Here is a 19377-nt window from a genome sequence, read left to right as displayed (position 1 = left end):
TGTAGTACAGACCTATAACAATAGTTGGGTATCTATTGCCAAGAGGACATGGTTGGTGTAGTCTTCCACAGGGTTACTACATACAATCTTGCCTAACAAGAAGTCTTGCACAACGTTAAAGTTTGAAGAAAAATCTTGTACTTGTGAAGGGTAGAGCTGAAATCAACTATAGCAAAGTAGCTACTGCAAGTCTCAACTGAGAAGAGCAAAGCTAAAGACTCGGAGGTAAGTACCCCAAGTCGGAACAGTACCTTTGTTTGGAAGAAGAGTTGTCCAGCTGGCTTCTGTCTGGTTGCAGTGATGCAGATCCTGGGTTTCTGGGCCTCAGTAGTGGGGACAAGAGGGAGCAGAACGGTAGTAAAATTAAACCACTGCCACACGCCATTTAAAGTAGTGAGGGTAACATAAAGAAATGTTACATGAGTAGATGGAATAAGGGGCTACTAAGTAACCCCCCAGCACTCCACAGAAGATGGGGTGTGCTGAACCTATGAAGAGAAAGGGAAGTCAGTTTCACTCTACTATTGTTGGGAGCGGTAGTTCACATCAAACAAGGTATTTAAACCTTATGAGACATCTAAAGGATTTCTCTGTACCACTGCTTTGAACGTGCTGTGTCACCGTGCAAAAAGTGATGCCTATGGAGTTTGTCAGACTCCAAAAACAGTGGAAACACAATCCAAATCAGGTAAAAACATGAGTGAGAAGGTTGTCTCGCTCCAAGGTTAAAATTAAAAAGTTCTAAAGTCCAGCAAAAGAGCTGGGGTTCTCTAAGATTGAAGGGAATTGGCACAGAAATGAGATTTCTCCCTAACACAGGTACAGGTTAAACAAGAGGGGAAAAGGGCAAACCCCTTGGGCACCCAAGAGGAAGAGCTGACGGAGGAGAGCGGCAAGCCTGAAAGACGGTTTGTGTATGCTCAGCAAGAAATTAGTTGAACCACACCAGTGGAGCTCCTGCGATCACCACGCGTTACAAACGTGCCAACAGAATGCCATGATAAACTGGACCAAAGGCTGCAGAGAGATCAAGGAGAATTAACACTCCCATGGTCCTGAAGTGGCGAGAGATCATACAAAATTGAGATCATGACTGATTTTGTGCCTAAAACCAGATTGAGATGAATGCAGACGGTCATTGCCCTTGAAAGAACTGAGTGAGGAGCGGAGTGCTCACAGCCTCCACATAAGCTTTGTCAGGATTGGCAAGTAGATGAGCTCTGAGGACACACTTGGAAGAACTTTGAAAGTACCAATGCACTAACCACCCTGCTACCCTCCACATACCTTCCAGGTACTATACACGCCCTAGCCAAACTACACACAGGTACCCAACATAACACTTCCATACAACAAACTATCCAGACAGTAGATCTTCCCCTTACGGATACAACAAGCCAGTGCACTCAATCAACCCATCTTCAAGCCAACAAATGCCAGTTTCTCCTGTAGCCCACATCGCCCTCTTTCTTTCTGAGCCACGTGAGCTCCTGGAGACTGCCCCAGTGATGGTAACAGTGTGTGGTATAAGATAACAATGCAAATCTATCAAAGGTCTGATGGTGGTTTTGTATTGTTGTTACTTTTTGTAGGGGGAAATGTCTTTAACATAGTGCAAACTACTGTTATTAAAATGGTTGCTCTGCAATGTATTACCTTTGGTGCTCCTTAAGGGGTTACATGTTATATCTTCAGATCGAAAGCTCTTGTTACAAACGCTTTTTTTGTTGACGTTTTCATCTTTTCATTTGTATTGGAGAAGAACTAGTGGAATTCCCAGCGTATTCGAAGGTTGAGCAAAGAGGGCGTGAAGCTGTCTCCAAACGCCTCACTGTGATGTCTCGTGTCCCATTGAGCCAAGAGCAGATATTCAGTGTTTTTGACTTGGTTCCAGGGCTGGAGTATTGTGAAGTTCCTTTCTCCAACTATGGTAATGTATACAGGCTGTGCTGTGATGCAGAATTGTGGTGCATGGGTGCATGCTAAAGCATTGGTAATTGTGAAGCAAAACTGAAAAACAGTACTGTGTATGGTTGTTTATGTTGCTTTTGGGAATGTACTTTTCTTATTTGTACACTTTAGGAAGTGTACAGCCCTATGTGTCTCACTACATCGGTTACCACAAGTCCTGTTTAATATCTAGGACTAGTTTTGATATATAACAAGCATGGATTCGATTTAGGGCCAGAGCATTGACCTAGCCATACATGGGACAAGTTCCCTTAAACTTCAGTTGGCGAAATGTTCTAGTGCCTTCTCTTGAAGGGCCTTTTTATCTTTTGGACCTGAACTGTTAGACTTTTTTTTTTCTTTTTTTTTTTTCGGCTGACCCTAATTTCAAGGTCCTTCAAATGTCAGGAGAGTAGCCAATCCAGCTATAGTTTATGATTTTAAAAAGCACCAATTACAAACGTGTTTAACCCTAATCTTTGCTATATTGGTGCCATTTTTTAGGACTGTTGGGTAATAATTTAATTATCTATGTGAATCTTCCTGACCTGTGTCAACCCCAGAATGTTTTGCTTTGACAAGGTGAAAGGGATCTCCACCCACCTCACACCCTCACCTAGTTTTTTATGGATGAGTTTTATGTCTCTCCATAGTGTATGGTTGAAGTAAGTTTCGTACAACTTATGGGTTTAGCCTGGGTTTGCCCCTATGGGGTTATTTTCTTTCATGTACTCTGGTGAAATTCAGTTCCCAAGTGGTAAAAAGGGATTTTCATCACCCTTTACATTTTATAGTGAGCCAGCCGTCCACTGTTAGGCAGAATTGCATGCAGTACCCTCTATAGTGTATAGCCAGCCGCACACAATTGGGACTACAGATGTAAGCAAAAACCAACCTTTGGTATAAGTCTGTACCCCCACACTTTTTGGTAGCGAGCTGAGCAGCCAGGCTTATCCCAAGAGGGAACGTGAGCAGTAGATGAAGTTACACAGGTATCAGAATCAGTGGCTCGAGTAGACGCGTACATGCAAGGTTTCTTGATCAAGAAACATGCTTATACATTTATTTACACAATCATTTAGATAACATTCAATAGTAGAAATCAACTTAATATGAAACACCAATACACTACAGTAACAAACTCTTAAGTTGTAGGGACAGTTTGCGCTCCCCTGAAAAAAGGAGCCAAATGGCAATTCAATTACTTGCAGTGGGAATATAAAGACTAAGTTTGTACAATGGATTAGAAAACACTTTGTTAGGCAATGCAAAGGTTCAGTGTACCAGGAGGGTTGGTTCATTTCAATAGGCCAGGACAAAGTCAATAGTCTAGTGTTCTTGGATAGGACAGATCAGTTCTGGTAACTAATGGAGAAGTCTTTGTAAAAGTTCTCAGAAGTAGTTTAGATGAAAAAGAATGATGTGCTGGGTCACAAGCTGATTAGGCCTGCAAGTTGGGAAGTTTCACAAACTTTCACTGCGAGAGTTGGGATCTCAACCGGATGGCATAGTACCTTAATGTGAAGCAAAAAGATGCAGCTGAAGACGTTGGTTCCTGCAGATCTCGCTGTTCCTGGGCCTGAATCGTGGGGACAAGAGGGAGGACGCCGGGGGACTCCTTCACTGCACAGGATGGTCGGAGCAAACAAAATGGAGTCACTGCGGTAAAAGTATAGTTACTTCAAGACACAAACTGGTTTCCCCTCTCACTGGCTAAACCTTAACCAGCATTGATAATGGTATGCAGGTGTCTTCTTGGCTAATTGGTTCCACCAACTCAAAGGAAGAAGCCGTCCTTGAAGGAGCTTCTCTATCGCATGGATTTCTGGCAATTCGGATTTGCAGCAGGGCTTCACCGGGCAAACCAATGATCCAGTGGTTGCAGCAGCCATCGTCTTCCAGCTCGTCTTCGGTTCTTTCGTTCCAGTGGTCGACTCTGCCTTCCGGTCCTGGAGACTCTCCTTTTAAAAAGTGTTCTCCTATTCATTCCAGCCTAGCTTCCACTCACCCAGCAGGGTGGCTGTCCTTGTCGGACAGTCGGCCAATCGTGCCAGAGTGGATTTGGGTCTCCTAGGAGACCGAGCACCCACCTCACTTCCTGCCCAGCCCAGACAACTGGACACCAAGGGCGGACCTCAGTCCTGAAGCCCGCCAAAGGCTCAAGAACAAAGGAACCCAACCTGGTTTGGCAAGCACTTAAACGCCAGAAGGACCTTTCCACAAAGGCAGCGAAAAAAGATGCGTCTGTTTTTACAGAGGGGTTTTGGGCGCCATATTGAAAAACATGGCGGCATCGTTTTTGTCTGCCAGTGTTCACAGTCGGGAAAAATCATGGTAGTCCGCCATTTCAATAGGAAAGGGCAGCTTTTGACAGCTGCAAGAGTGTTTTAGACCTAGGGGATACTAAGTAACCCCTCCAGCACTCTATAGGGAGATAGTGTGTGCTGTGTCTATGAATTTGAAGACTAGTAAAGTCAATGTAACTTTACATTCTCTGGGAACAGTAGTTCATCCCAGAGAAGGTATTTAAACCTTGGGAAGTCCAAAGGACATCCCTGTGCCACTGCACTAAAGGTGCTGTCTGACACAACAATGAAAAGATGCCTGTGGAGTTATCTAATCAAAGAATACAAGAGTAAAACGCACATCAAAATACATAGAGGGAGGAGGGGGGCACTCTCTCCAGGGAAAAAATCAGCACATTTGTGAGAATTCTCCTTAACACCCATCTTACGTGGAGTGCTGGGGATACAATGTATATCCCCTTCTTACTTGCCTGTGACATTTTTGTTACACTTGTTGCATGTTTCTATATAAGTACCTAGAACCTGTTTGCTTGAATGGCTGGTGGCAGTGGTTTTACCTTCATGATTTAGTCGTTTTTTTCTCGCGGGCTGTTAATTGAGTCTTGGTAATGCACAGAAGGACAACCCCTTTTCTAAAATGGTGGTATCCTTCTTTTTTTTTTTTTTTTTTGTTGCCATTTCTTGCTTGTAGTTTCTGAAGTGTTCCCCTGCCATTCTAGGTGGGAACGATCTCATTGGGAGTTTGGACTTCGGTGGGAATCCTTTGTTTTCCAAAACTCTGCAGCCCCATGTCACCTTGCCTTAAAGGAGCCCAGTCTCAAAGGCAAGGGGGGGCGTGGGGGCTGGCTGTCTTGATTGGACAGCCAGAATTCTTAGAAATGTGCTAATTCCATTCTACCTTGGAGATCCCTAGATATTTTTCTGGATTTTAGCACTTATTTTTTAACCAGGAGAGTGACCTTTTTCCCCACTCTCGCATTTTTCTGTGATTTGAACACTGGTTCTTTTGGTTTTGAAGTGTGACAAACTCCATAGGCATAATCTTTTTACATTGTGACACACAGCACCTTCAGTGGCACAGGGAAGTCTTTCAGATTAACCAAGAGAAGGTATTTAAACCTTTGGTAAAACTACTGTTACCAAGAATAGTAAAGTGAAATTGAGTTTACTTACCGTTTCTCTTTGTAGGTGCAGCACACACCATTTTATGTGGAGTGCTGGGTGGGGGGTGGTTTACCTAGTAGCCCCTTACACGAGAATGTAGCATATCATTTTTTTGTTGCCCTCGCTACGTTAAATGGCTGGTGGCAGTGTTTTAATTTTTCTTCCATTGTGCTTTTCTACCGCAGGCTGAATCCTGAGCTGCAGTATAGCGCCCATGGGTGAACATTTTGTCAAAATAGCCCTGGTCACAATTATCTGTTTGTGGTCTTTCTTGAGTTTTACTGTGCCTTGAGCCAGGTGTGAGCCCTTTGTTAGTTTTGCCTTTGGCGAGTGTTGGCCCCGACGCCTGCCTCAAGGTTCCCAAAACTCCCCTGTCCTTTCTCTCTAGGAATGCCTAAATGCAACTAGTTCTGATTGCCTGGCTGTCCTTTTAGGACAGCCACCCTGGTGTGTGATTGATAGCCTAGGCTGTGCATGAATGGGAGAAACCTGCTTAAAAGGCGAGGGTTTTGGGACTAGAGGCAGAGTCGACCACTGGGAGAAAGAACTGAAGAAGAAATCGTGAACTAAGCTTCCTGCATCCTCTTGGACCTTTTGAATTGCCTGGTGAAGCCCTGCTGCTGTGCTGAAACTCCTTTTACTGATCGACCAGAGAAGCGCCGGAAGGGACAGCTTCTTCCCTTGGGTTAGTGGGACCAACAATCCTTGGGCATTTAATGGCATGGAGGTGGGGGGCTTTACATCATCTGCAGGCCGGCTTCCAGCGCGGTGGCCCAAGTACTGCGGCTCCAGTTGATTTTGGACAAGTGTGTGGTGTTAGGGAGAATTCTAATAAATGTGCCAATTCCTTCTACCTTGGAGCCCTCCCGCTCTTTTGCTAAACTTTGGGACTTCGAACTTTTCAAATCAATGTGTTTTCTGTATTTCTTTGGATATGGAGTCTAACCAACTCCATAGGCATCTTGTTTGTGTTACACTGCAGCTTTAGTGCAGTGACACATGGAAGCCTTATAGGTAGTCCTAAGGTTTAAATACCTTCTCTGGGATAAACTATTTCCCAGAGAAAGTAAAGTGAAATTGACTTCACTAGTCTTTTTTTAAATTCCTAGACCCAGCACACTATCTTACAATATAGTGCTGTAAAGTTAGCATCCCCTGTAGCTAGAAACTCATGTAGCAGTCATGCTACACTTTCCTCTCGCAATGGCTGGTGGCAGTGGTTTTACATGGAACTACCATGATTTTTCCCTACCGCTAACACCAGTAGCATTCAATCGCGGAAGCCATGTTTTTCAAGATGGTGTCTGAGCCCCCTTTGATTAAACGGGTCCTGATCTTCTTCTTTTCGGCATTTCTTTTTGGAAAGGTCCCTCTAGAGCAGAGGTCTTCAAACTATGGGGCGCGCCCCCCCAGGGGTGCGCAGCCGCATCCTAAGGGGGGGGGGGCGCCAGAGCCCAGCATGAAATGTGTAAAAATAAAAAAAACAAATGGGAAGGGGAGGCTCACATGGTCAGACTGGACCATAAAACTGTCTTAGGCACCAATGAGAAAAGGGCCAGCCGTTGCAAATGGGTATTCAGTCCTTTAGTCACAGACTGTTTGATTAGTACCCAAGGGGTTGTTTTTTGTTCAAATGTAAACAAATTGTGATATTTAAAGAATAAATTCGGCAACAATGGTCAAAACTACTAGCTGCATAGTGAAGTAACTCCTCAAACTGGCCCACATTGGCCAAAAAAGTGGCCCATTTTGACTGGCCTACACTAGCATTTTGCATTTTTGGTACGGTCCTTGCACTATTGCCCTATAGGCCAGTCCAAGCCTGCCGGCTCCTCCATAATGGGTGAGGGTGCGTCCGCCCACTGGCCACCTCACCCATTATCGAGGAGCCAGCCCAGTGGAACACTGAGCACTCACTCAGCTGCTTTTTCCAGCTGAGGGAGTGCTCCTGGGCTGGCTGAACTGTCAAAAGGAAACACTGTTTACCTTTGACAGTTCATTTCCCCAGCCGCACATGATCACTGAGCCATGCAACGCTGGCAGTGTTTTGCTTCACCAGCCTTGCATAGCTCATTGGAAATGCTGGCTGGGGCACTGCATGTACGTATGTGTGAGGGGGTGCTCGTGTGCCTCCTCGCACATACGGGCAGAGCAACCTGGAGCGGGGCATTTTAGCAACCACACGCAGGCCCCTTCAGAAGGTACTTTTGTGGCAATTTATTTAAATGTATATGGATGTGTGTATGCTTGTGTTATGGGACGGTGGTGGGAACAGGATGGGCGGCAGCACTGGGATAGTGGTGGGAATGGGGTGGGGAGTAGGGGTGTCACGGTATTAGTTTTATGACGTATTAAAACCTTCTTGCCAAATGACGGTATATCATGGTTATCACGGTATAGCAGGTGGAGTTCACCAATCTTAACAAATATTTTCTAAAAGGTCATAAATTGTCATTTATCATCCCAAACAAAACCAGGCACCCAGGGCCAGAATTGGGCTTTTCAACATACATTCCACTGAAATGCCAACCCTTGCTTCCACCAAACGCACGTGTGGAGAGGAGGAAGGGGGGGGGGGCTACTGCGACTGGCAAAGCAAACTGAATAGCTTTTCTTAAGTGGTCATTTTGGCTTTTAGCTCTCCCACTGGCTACTGGTGAAGATGAACATGTTGCCATCTTCATAACCTGCATACCACAGATCAACGGAGGCTGATGGTAGTATAAGCTTGTGCGCATATACGCACACGCACACTCTTTTTCTGTTACAGCCATTAGTTTCCTTGCGGGCCAAAAGGTGTTCATGTAATCACGGAAATGTTACCCTTTGGTATGGCAGCAGGGAATACCCACAGAGATGAGTGAATTTCGCAGCATGACTTATTATATGTAAATTCAATGATAGAACCAGGGAAATCCCCCATTGTCATATTTTTAGCAAACATCCATTATAAATATATAAACCCCAAAGCCGCCAACTCAAAGTAAACCGTTTCCCTTTCTTGGCACTGTATTTATTCTTCCTATTGCTAACATACTGATTTTGTGTCTGGCACGTGTGGTTTATGGAATGGCATTAAAAACTGCTCCAACTGAAACTACTTGGCAGATGGCACATCCAACAGTGCAAGACCAAGACTGCGCAGCACTTGCTTACTGCAGCCTTTCCAAATCATATTGAAAAGCACACTTCACGGTATACCGATATAAACAATGACGGTTATTATTGTTTTATTGAGTGGTTCACGGTGTCTTTAACGGTATACCGTTACATCCCTAGTGGGGAGAGCCCAGGGTCTGTACTGGGAGTAGGGTGCGGTGACGGCACGCAAAAGTTCATGGCAATTTCTACATACTGTCCATCTGGCACTTTTGGGGGGCCCGGCCTGCCCAAACTTTGCTCGGGGGGGGCCCCAGGCCAAAAAAGTTTGAAGACCACTGCTCTAGAGTTCCCAATTATGGGACTTCAGGACTGAAAACCGCCTCTGGTGCCCGAGTGTCTGGGGTGGGCAGGAAGTGAGGGAGCTGCCCGACTCCCTGTGCTTGGTCTCCTAGGAGACCCAAATGCACTCTGTGGTGATTGGCTGGCTGACTGTCCGGCAAGGACAACCACCCTGCTGGACGAGTGACAGCTAGGCTGGAATGAATGGGAGACAACTGAATAAAAGGCGAGTCTCTTGGCTTCGAAGGCACAGTCAACCACTGGAACGAAAGAACCAAAGACTAGCTTTAAGAGGACGGCTGCTGCAACTCCTGGACCGTTGGTTTGTCTGGGGCAGCCCTGCAAGGACGACTTCTCCCTTGAGTTGGTGGGACCAATCAACTCTACACTAAGCCACCTGGATACCATTCTTGGAGCTTTTTTCCTCAGAGTGCTGCAGGAAACCAAATGACCAGGGAAAGGGACACCAGTTTGTGCGCTTGACTACAGCTATTGGAATTGAAGAGTTGCCAGCTTTTTGACCAATCCCAGTGCAGTGCAGGAGTCCCCGGACGTCCTCCCTCTTGTCCCCACGACTGAGGCTCAGGAACAGCGAGATCTGCAGGAACAGAAGTCTTCAGCTGAATCTTTTTCTTCATTCTAAGGTACTGTGAAAACCTGACCGAGAGAACATACCTCTCGCAGTGAAAGGGCTTGAAACTTTCCCAACTTGCAGGCTTAATCAGCTTGTGACCCAACATATGATTTTCTTTTACAAACTACTTCTGAGAACTTTGGCAAAGACTTTTCCGTTTAACTACCAGAACTGCTTTATCATATACAAGACTTTTTAGCCCATTGACTTTGGCCTAAACTATTGCATTGAATTGACTCCTCTGGTGAACACAATATTTGCACTGCCTAAAGAATTGTAATCTTCTTTTATTGATGTTCTATTAACCTTTTTGCTCCTCCTTCAAAGTAGTTTAAATGCCTCTAACAGTGAAAAGTATTGAAGTATATTTGTGTGTGATGTGTATAATTATATATTGCCTCCTTCTCGTGAATGTTTTGTGAAGTGTTTTACCAAGAAACCTTGAGTGTAAGTTTATTTGAACACTTATTGTAGACCTGTGTGAATCATTGCAGCTCTTGGTCCCCTCTTGAGATAAGCCTGGCTGCTCAGCTCGGCTACCAAAAACTGTGGTACAGACTTTGACTGGTTTACACGTGTAGTCATAGTTGTGTGTAGTGGTCCCAAAGGGTACTGCATACAAACTTTGCTTAACACGTGGCATTAAAATCCATGAACAGATATGCAGTTTTTGTGGACTTGAAGACTGCGTTTGACAGGGTACCCAGACCAAAACTGTGGAATGTGTTGATTAACAAGGGTATCCCAATAAGTTTTAAGGGGCATAGTCACTTTATAGCAATAATGGGGTGACCATTAGGTTCTCATCAGCTGGCCAAACATTGAGGTGGGTTGTTGGGTAAGATTGTATGCAGTACCCTTTGGGTGCACTACAATTACCTTGGCCTCCTGGCAATCGGGGCCCAATCTTTGGTAGAAGTCTGAACTACACAGGTTGGTAGTGTGGCTGAGCAGCCAGACTTATTTGAAGAGGTCCATGTGAGCAGTAATGTGACAGTTTCACAGGACAGTTATTCAAATAAACTTACACTCGAGGTTTTTTGATAAAACAATGTATTTCAATCAGTTGTATAAGCCTTCTTCAGAAGGGAGCAATATATGTAACACTTATAATATCAAATACTTAGTTTCTCTAAATCAGATGATACCCATTGGGGGTGGCACACAGACTACACCTACTCTGGACATTATCACTGGTACATTTAGAGCATTACTGAAGTTGGTATAAAAGATAGCTGGGAGGTAGGGGGATAAAACAAAGGTTAACAATAATTGTCAGTTAAGTACTTTTAAACGCCTGCTAATGTCTGATAAGTTTTAAAAGGTCTTGCACAACGTTTCTTAAATGGAACACTTGGCGGTCCACAAGCTGGGAGACTTGTGAGGGGCAAAGCTATAGCAACTCTGCAGGTTAACGAAGACGGGTCTCGACTGAGGGCAAGTAAGGCTACACAAGAAGAGGCAAGTTCTTAGACTTTACAGTACCTCCGGTTAGAAGAAATGGTTCGAGCTGGCTTCTGTTCCTGAACCGCTCTGCAGATCGGGAGGACGTCTGGTAACTCCTGCAATGGGAAGGTCAGCGGCAGCAATGGGCAAACTTCAATTCTGCGGTTCTTTGGTGTTTCAGCTCCACGCAACTGACAGCAAATAGCAACACTGCGTTTCTCGGATACCACTTTGGACTTTCCTCTCATCTGGGGTCCAGCACTCTGTTGTGGCTCAGGCTTGCGCAATCCTGCTTCAGGGAAGTCTGGAGGATCTTTCTGGCGCTCGGGCCTGACTTAAAAGCAACGCACAAAATCTGGTGTGCCTCTCCCTGGCACTTCGGTTCCAGCAGTGGAAGTACAGCCAGCTCAGAGGTTGTCCAGACAGGCTTACTTTTGAGTTGATTGGTCCCACCAACTCAAAGGGAGAAGTTGTCCTTGCAGGGCTTCACCGGCCAAGTTCTTCAGAATCCTTCGTCCAGTGGTCGACTCTGCCTTCCAAGCCAATAGCCTTGCCTTTTATGCAGGTTTCTCACATTCATTGCAGCCTAGCTGTCAATCACACAGCAGGGTGGCTGTCCTTGCCGACAGCCAGCCGGCCAATCGCCTTTGGCTGCATTCCTGTAACCAAGGGGATTAAGCACGGAGTTTCGGGCACCTCCCTCACTGCCCCTGCCAGACACCCTGGAGCCAGATGCGGGCTTCACCAGTGAACCCCGCCAAAGACAAAACGAACAAAGGGACCAAACCTGGTTTGGTGCGCAAAGTGACTCTCAAGAAGGACCTTTCCAACAAGAAATGGCAAAAAAGATGGGGCCATTCGACAAAATGGGCACCCATGGGTGATTTACCAAGGCTGCAACTGCAGCACGCGGTAAAAACACATTATGGTAGTAAAGTAAACCACTGCCACCAGCCATTAATTGTAGAAAGGGTAACCTAAAAATGTTACATGAGAAACTAGACAAGGGGTATACTAAGTAATCCCGCCAGCACCCTAGGATAAGATAGTATGTGCTGGGTCTAGAAAGTTACAAATGGAAGTCAATTTCACTTGGAAACAGTAATTTATCCAAGAGAAGTTATTTAAACCTTGGGGAAATCTAAGACTTCCCTGTGCCACTGCACTGAAGGTGCTGTGACAATGTAAAGATGCCTAAGGAGTTTGTCGGAATCAAGTTAAAAGAAACACATGGTCCAAATCACACAAATGCATCCGGGTGAGGAAAAAGGGCTCACTCTCCAGGTTAGAAATTCCAGCATGAGAGCTGGGGGTCGCTATGGTAGAAGGTAATCTGCACATTTCTGAGAATTCTCCGTAACATTTTGTATTTATTTACATAGGTGTTAGACAGGGTTGTGGCCTTGCACCTTCCTGTTGGTCAATAGGTTATTGACCGCCTGCTGGGTGAGCAGAACAATGCCCCATTCCTTGCATGGGAGTCAATACCTATTTGCAGATGACTCTGTTTTCCTCTAACTCCTAAGGGTCTTCAGAGAAATCTGACAACCTTTGGAAGTTTGTGAGGCAAATGGCGTTGCGATAAACATGCAGAAAACAGTCCATGGTATTCAGCAAAGAGTACCAGGAACATTCCTGGGTTCAAAGTTTGTCTGAGGTGGCACTATCGAGCTGATAACATAATTACTACATGGGTGTCTGAGTGACACCAACTGTTCCTGGACTGACCCGGTAAGACGGGTGGGCCTAAAATTGACAAAGTGGTGGGACTGTAGTGTCATTCTAGATTTACATGAGCCAGGTACGCCAGGCAGTCCTTTATGGGGGCCTAGCTCTGGGGCCTGTGCAATTAGGCATGCTACAGGTGGCACCGTTGACATTTAAGTCCCCATTAGGGCAGCCGGCCAATGCGCGCAGTATCTTGGTTTTATGGGAACTGGTCCTAGAGGGTATTGGCTTTGTTTGTTGAACAAGGCCCGAGGATGGTTAAATGTTAATCTGGATCACTGTATAAGGGCCGTTAGGGATGTTTTGAACTCACCCGGCAGGGCGTGATATATTCTGGGTTCAAGCGATAAGGAGATGGCTGCAATGGGGCATGGAAGGCTACTGGCTGCAGCCTGAATCTATCCCAGCAAATTACAAAGTGCTGTTCAAAAAGGTGAATGCAGCTAGAAGGAAGAGTCCAAAACGAAGCTGATGTGCTCAGCTAGTTTGGCCCTCTATCAGGAAAATTGCCCCGGCTTCGAGTTATCTTGGTAGTATGCAGGGGAAGTTAATAAGGCCCTATATATGAAATTGCGTATTGGTATATTACCTTTAGCTAGTGTAAAGCGCACCTGGAAATAAAGTAATTTGTCACTTCTGTCATAATGAAGAGGGCACATTTTTAAACTATTGCACGTGAGAGCTGATAAAATGGCCCTGTGTCTTTGTATGGTGGGAGAAAGTGAACTATCTTATTGTAATGGGGCCATGGGGGAAGGTGGGGGGGGGGGACAAATCTGCATTTTTATCTTTACCAGGAACCCTAACGGGGCCTACATTTTATATTTTTGTTTCAACATTTAGAATTGTATAGTACCTCTTGTTTAGAACCAAATTATCAGTGTTGCGTTGAAGATGGGTTTTTTGTTACTTTTTATGATCCACTTGGGTTGAAATAAATTTAAGTAGAAAGCCAGAGTTCCTAAGGAATACGGTTAGAACAAGTAAGTACTTTACTTTTAGAGTTAGTTGAGGGTCCGGGGCTTCACAGAAGACACCCTAAGAGGATTACAGCAGGGGCCTATGTGCACTGGACAAGAGGACTCCCAATCACAAACACCCCAATGGAATACTCCTCCTGAAGGACTTTCAAGTGTCCAACATCCATTTTTTGAGGAGGAAGAGCATTCAGATGATTAAGTTGCCCCATTTGGGCTTCAATACAGTAAACTTAATGTGCCCGAATGCCTAATTTCAGAGGAAAGCCGAATCTAGGATCTATGATAATTTGTACAATGCAAGTGCAATTGACACCCCTCCCCGAGCAAAGTTTTGGCAGGCCGGGCTCCCCGACCGCCCCCCCCCCCCCCCCAGAAAGTGCCAGATCGCTATAAACTTTTGCGTGCTGTCGCTGCACCCTACTCCCAGTACAGACCCTGGGCTCTCCCGCCCTACTCCCACCACTATCCCAGTGCTGCTGCCGCCCATCCTGCTCCTGCCACAGTCCCATAACACAAGCATGCACACATCATACACATTTAAATAAAAAATAAATCGCCATAAACTTACCTTCTGCAGGGGCCTGCGCGTGGTTGCTAAAATGCCCCGCTCCAGGTTGCTCTGCCCGTATGTGCGAGGAGGCGCAGGAGCACCCCCTCGCACATACATACATGCAGTGCCCCATCCAGCATTTCCAGTGATCTATGCAAGGCTGGCGAAGCAAAACACCCCCAGCGTTGCATGGCTCTGATCACGTGCGGCTGGGGAAATAACTGTCAAAGACAAACAGTGTTTCCCTTTGACAGTTCAGCCAGCACAGGAGCACTCCCTCAGCTGGAAAAATCAGCTGAGGGGGTGCTCAGTGTTTCACTAAGCTGGCTCCTCCATAATGGGTGAGGTGGCCAGTGGGTGGATGCCCCCTCACCCATTATGGATGAGCCGGCAGGCTTGGACTGGCCTATAGGGCAATAGGGCGATGACGTACCAAAAATGCTAGTGTAGGCCAGTCAAAATGGGCCACTTTTTTGGCCAATATGGGCCAGTTTGAGGAGTTACTTCACTGTGCAGCTAGTACTTTTGACCATTGTTGCTGAATAAATATTCTTTAAATATCACAATTTGTTTACATTTGAACAAAAAACCACCCCTTGGGTACTATTCAAACAGTCTGTGACTAATGGACTGAATATCCATTTGCAACTGCTGGCCATTTTTCCATTGGTGCCTAAGACCGTTTTATGGAACAGTCTGACCATGTGAGATGCACCTTCCCATTTCCTTGAATCACATTTTTTTTTAAAAAAAATTTTGATTACATTTCATGCCCCAGTTTGAAGACCTCTGGTGTAGATGGATTGGTGAAAAAGGTATTTTCCGCAGGGAGCATGGCATTGAAATCTGCCAACTCCACTTCTGCACTTGCAACGTTTCCGTATACTCTATGGGAGTGATTCAATTGCGGCAGAGCATATTCCCCGAAGCGGATGAACACGACAGCTTCTTAGCTATTAATGACGGCAAAGAAGCCATGTGAGTCCCTTCAGTCTGGATTGGATTCTGCAGACCGCATCGCTAGGTCCATGGCTTCCAGCACTGTGGTGCAGATTTGCGTGGTTGAGCAAGTTGGGTTTGGCACCTGATGTGCAGGTGAGACTTCTCAACATGCCTTTTGACGGGTCTCCTCTTTTTTGGCAGCAAGGCTGACAAGAGCCTTGAGGTTGCAGACCTTGAAGGCGGTGGCCAAATCTTTAGGCGCCGCTGTTGGGCAACCTCCGCCTTTTCGTCCTAGTGGCCAACCTTGGAGGGGTAGATCTTTTCGCTACTACTCATTTGGAATGGTGAGAGGAATGGCCAGTCAAAGAGGCCAAATAAAATGTCCTCATGGTGGACAGGGTACAGGTGCTAAGCCAGCTTGAGCAGCAGCCCCTACTATCGGCCTCTGTAACAGATGCTACTAACCACTCTGAGAGCTTGAGTCACATCTCACCAGTGGGGGGGTGACAATGTCTCAGCATCTAGAAAAATGGCGAGACATTACCTCAGATGCTTGGGCTCTGGAAACAATAGCCCACCGTTACTGCCTTCCTTTTTATCAACAAGCCTCCGAAAAATCCACCAGGGAAAAGCTCTTTGAGGATTCCGGATCTGCTCCTTGTGCAGGAAATGTTGGGAGAGAGGTGCTATAGAACCAGTACCTGTAGCAGAGGGGAAGAAGGGTTGGTAATCCCTAATGTATCTGAGTCCCAAAAAGACGGGACTGAGACCAATCTTCGACTTGAGATACTTGAACAAGTTCCTCTGGCAGGACCAGTTCAAGATGGTCACTTCCTCAGATCCTTCAGGCCCGCCAACTTTTTTTCGGTTGCTTGGCCTCATGTCAGCCTGCATTTTTCTGGTGCCAGAGGCCCGCCTGAGAATGAGATCCCTTCAATGGGCTCTCGAAACACAATAGTCCAATTTCTCAGGAAAGATGTTGGATCTACTTCAGATTCCAACCAGAGTGTCACAGGATCTTCTTATTCTGAAGGGAGAACCTTTCTGGGAACCATGGCTGCAGATTACAGTAGTGACGGATTCCTCCCTCACAGGGTGGGGAGCCCACGCCAACGATCTGTCAATCAGCAGTTGTTGGTATCCATCGGAGTCCAAACTACACATCAATCTTTTGGAGCCGAAAGCAATCAGGCTAGCGCTGAAGTTTTTTCTGCCCTCTGTACGAGGAAAGAATGTCCAGATAATGACAGGCAAGACCATGTACTACTTCAACAGGTGGTGTAGGGTCACTACCACTGTGCAGAGAGGCAATTCAAGAAGGAATCTCCATATTGGAAGTTCACCTAGCTGGGGAGGAGAACATGGTGGCGGATGCTCTGAGCAGGTTGAGTGTGAGCTGGCTCAGGCAGTCTTTAAAGTGATCTCCGCCCTTTGGGGAACCCCTCAGGTGGATCTGTTTGTGACTGGTGCCAACCGGAAGTGCGAGCAGTACTGTTAAAGGGAATTTCCCCCAAGAGGAGCTATAGGAGACATGTTTGTGTTGGATTGGGAGTTTCCACTCTTGTATGAGTTTCCTCCAGTCCCCTTCATTCCTCGTGTGATCAGGAGGCTGAGAAAGTTCAGGAAACACATTATCCTTATTGCCCCGGATTGGGCCAGGAGAACTTGGTACCCGGACCTTCTGGACATGTCATCTGTCCTCCAATGCGTCTTCCACAAAGAGTGGACCTTCTCTCTCGAGCGGAGGGTCGGGTTCTCCATCCAGAGGTCATGACTCTCAACCTTCACGCTTGGTTTCTGAAAGGCTGAGATGCAAGGATTGGGACCTCCCGGATGACGTAATGGAGGTGTTGCTTTCAGCCAGGTGGCCAGCAACAAAGTCTCTGTACTGTTGCCATTGGAATAAGTTTTTTGCAACTTGTGCAGAGAAGAGTGTTCCTTTTCAGTGAAACTCCAGGTGTTTTATCATTTTTGATTTCATTAGCAAATCGGGGCCTTCAGGTTGGCACCATTAAGGGCTACTTGGTAGCGCTGTCAATCTTTAAGCGCTCGACAGAAGAATGTTCTTTATTTCAAGATCCCACTGGTGACTCGATTGCTAAAAGAACTCACTAATGTGTTCCCTCCATCTCCTTTTTAGGTTCCAGTTTGGGACCTTAACTTGGTTTTGAAATTCCTGATGTGTGCTCCTTTTTGAACCTTTGCACACACTAAGGTTCTTAACCTCTAAGACCATACTATTGGTACCTCTAACCGCCCTTGGAGTGAGCGAGTTGCAGGCACTTTCATCCAAGCCACCCTTTACCATATTCCACAAGGATAGTGTTGTCTTAAGGGTAAAACCCTCCTTACCAAACCTTAGCCGCAAAAACCTGGAACATCCCAAAAGAAATGAGAACCAAAGATCACCTAAAATTCAGGTAATTACTAAAACCCTGGCTCTTCAACACTGCAGACTGAAACTGAAAACCGAAACAAAATGACTAAACTGGAGAGGACACTGAACGCCCCAGTACCGAAGGAAAAGCCCCCACGGCACCTGGACAGGTGACGCCAGGTAGAGTGGAACACAGGCAGCACCCATGTCAACAACCCCTGCCAATCCCACCTAACATCTTCACTCGCCCCTTAGGTGCTACTAGGTACCACAGTGTTGTGGAATTATCAGCATTCACAGCACTAGCCGAGTTGTGGACATGGGCTGGTCCACTGGCCTTATGAGTGAGAAGGGGGGGACAGATGGGCTTGTGAGGGAGGCTGGTGGAGGTTGGGGTCAGTTGTGAAAGGGACCTTGAATGCCGAATGGGCCCAGATCAGGACAGAGGCGCAGGTTTGCCCCCACGCATCACCGTGGAGACTACAAAAGCCCAGCGCCTCAATTGAGGATAGAGGCCAACTAACCGATTCCACTAACCATTTCCCCTTTTGCATAGACCCCTCAAAACCAAACACAACCACAGACCTACCGCACAAACTTCACTACATTGCAACAACAAAACAAAAAAAAACAGACTCGCACAACAGCACACGGTGACTACCGGCTGCAAACACCCCAGGCCCAGCCAATGGACCCACCGGGCTGAGGCTGCCAACAGCACATCACTGCACTCTTGCTCTTTTCCAGCTTCCTCCCACTAACTCTCCGCCCTTTCCTCTTTCAGAGCCGTAAGGGCGCCAGGGTAGCACTCTGGTGGTGATAGTGTGCGGTACAAATGTCCTTTCACATTAACTTTCATTTAAGTCAGAAGTTTGTTCTGCCTTCCTTCTATCCTCCACCTCATCCCGGTAAGGAAGAGGAGAGGCTTCATAGGCCGGACCTTAGGAGAGCCTTCTGTTTTTACATCTCCAGAATATCAAATTTGAGAGTGGACGACCAACTTTTTATAGGATTCACAGGACACAAATTAGGCCGGGCTGTTTACAAACAGACCTTGTCTAGATGGTTCATTCTTACCATATCTGAATGCTACAGACTAGCAGGCAAAGACCCTCCTGAAGGTTTGAGCTCATTCCACCAGGGGCATGGCTACATCTAAAGCCCTTCAAAGGGGCTTTCCTATTAGGAATATACATGATACTGCAACGTGGTTATCAGTACACATGTTTACAAAGCATTACACTCTGGATGCATCCCAGCTCCAGACGTTGCCTTTGGTAAGGCAGGCAGTACTTTACTTTGCCCCGGAAAATCCTTATCTTATGTTAAAGGATATTTGCACCGTGCACTATCGCCACCGGAGTTGTCCCCTGGCACTCTGGTGGCTCTGAAAAGGGGAATGGGGTCGGGGGGAGGGGGTGAGTTAGTGGGAATAAGCTGGAAAAGTGCACAAGCAGTGATGTGCCGTTGGCGGCCTCAGCCCAGTAAATCTGTTGGCTGGGCTTGGTGTTTTTCGGTCTGTAGTTGTCATGTGCTGTTGTGCGAGTGTGTAGTTTGTTTTGTTCTTGCAGTGAACTTTATGCAGCTTGTAGGCTTGTGGTGGTGTTTGGTTAGAGTTTGAGAGGTATATGCAGAGGGGTGAAGTTGTTAGTGGATTGGTTAATTGGCATTGCTGTCTGGAAGCAAGGTGCTAAACTTCTGTATTTTCTCCAGGTGGGGTGCGCAAGCATCTCTGCGTCTCCGTCCAGATCTGGGACCGTCCAACACTCACAGACCCTTTCACATGGCATCCACTCAAATTCATAACCATGCCCAAGTTCGGCCCGACCCCTACGTGATACCTGTCATCCTATTCTTTT

At 46.3% G+C, this 19377-nt stretch overlaps 1 protein-coding gene across 2 annotated transcripts in view; it reads left to right on the top strand.

The window, feature by feature from the left end:
• The window catches only part of RBM45 (RNA binding motif protein 45), a 148013-nt gene that overhangs the window by 33098 nt on the left and 95538 nt on the right, over positions 1–19377 (top strand). The window contains exon 6 of one of the 2 annotated variants that reach the window (XM_069616112.1): positions 1760–1930. In XM_069616112.1, coding sequence (XP_069472213.1) covers positions 1760–1930 — 171 coding nt within the window. The remainder of the gene's footprint in view (positions 1–1759; positions 1931–19377) is intronic. The other variant, XM_069616113.1, reaches the window with a different exon arrangement.

Source organism: Ambystoma mexicanum, chromosome 9, assembly GCF_040938575.1.
Source record: "Ambystoma mexicanum isolate Mex_15411 chromosome 9, UKY_AmexF1_1, whole genome shotgun sequence".
In the NCBI taxonomy this organism is placed as follows: Eukaryota; Metazoa; Chordata; class Amphibia; order Caudata; family Ambystomatidae; genus Ambystoma; species Ambystoma mexicanum.
This window is presented reverse-complemented; position numbering and strand designations above follow the sequence as displayed.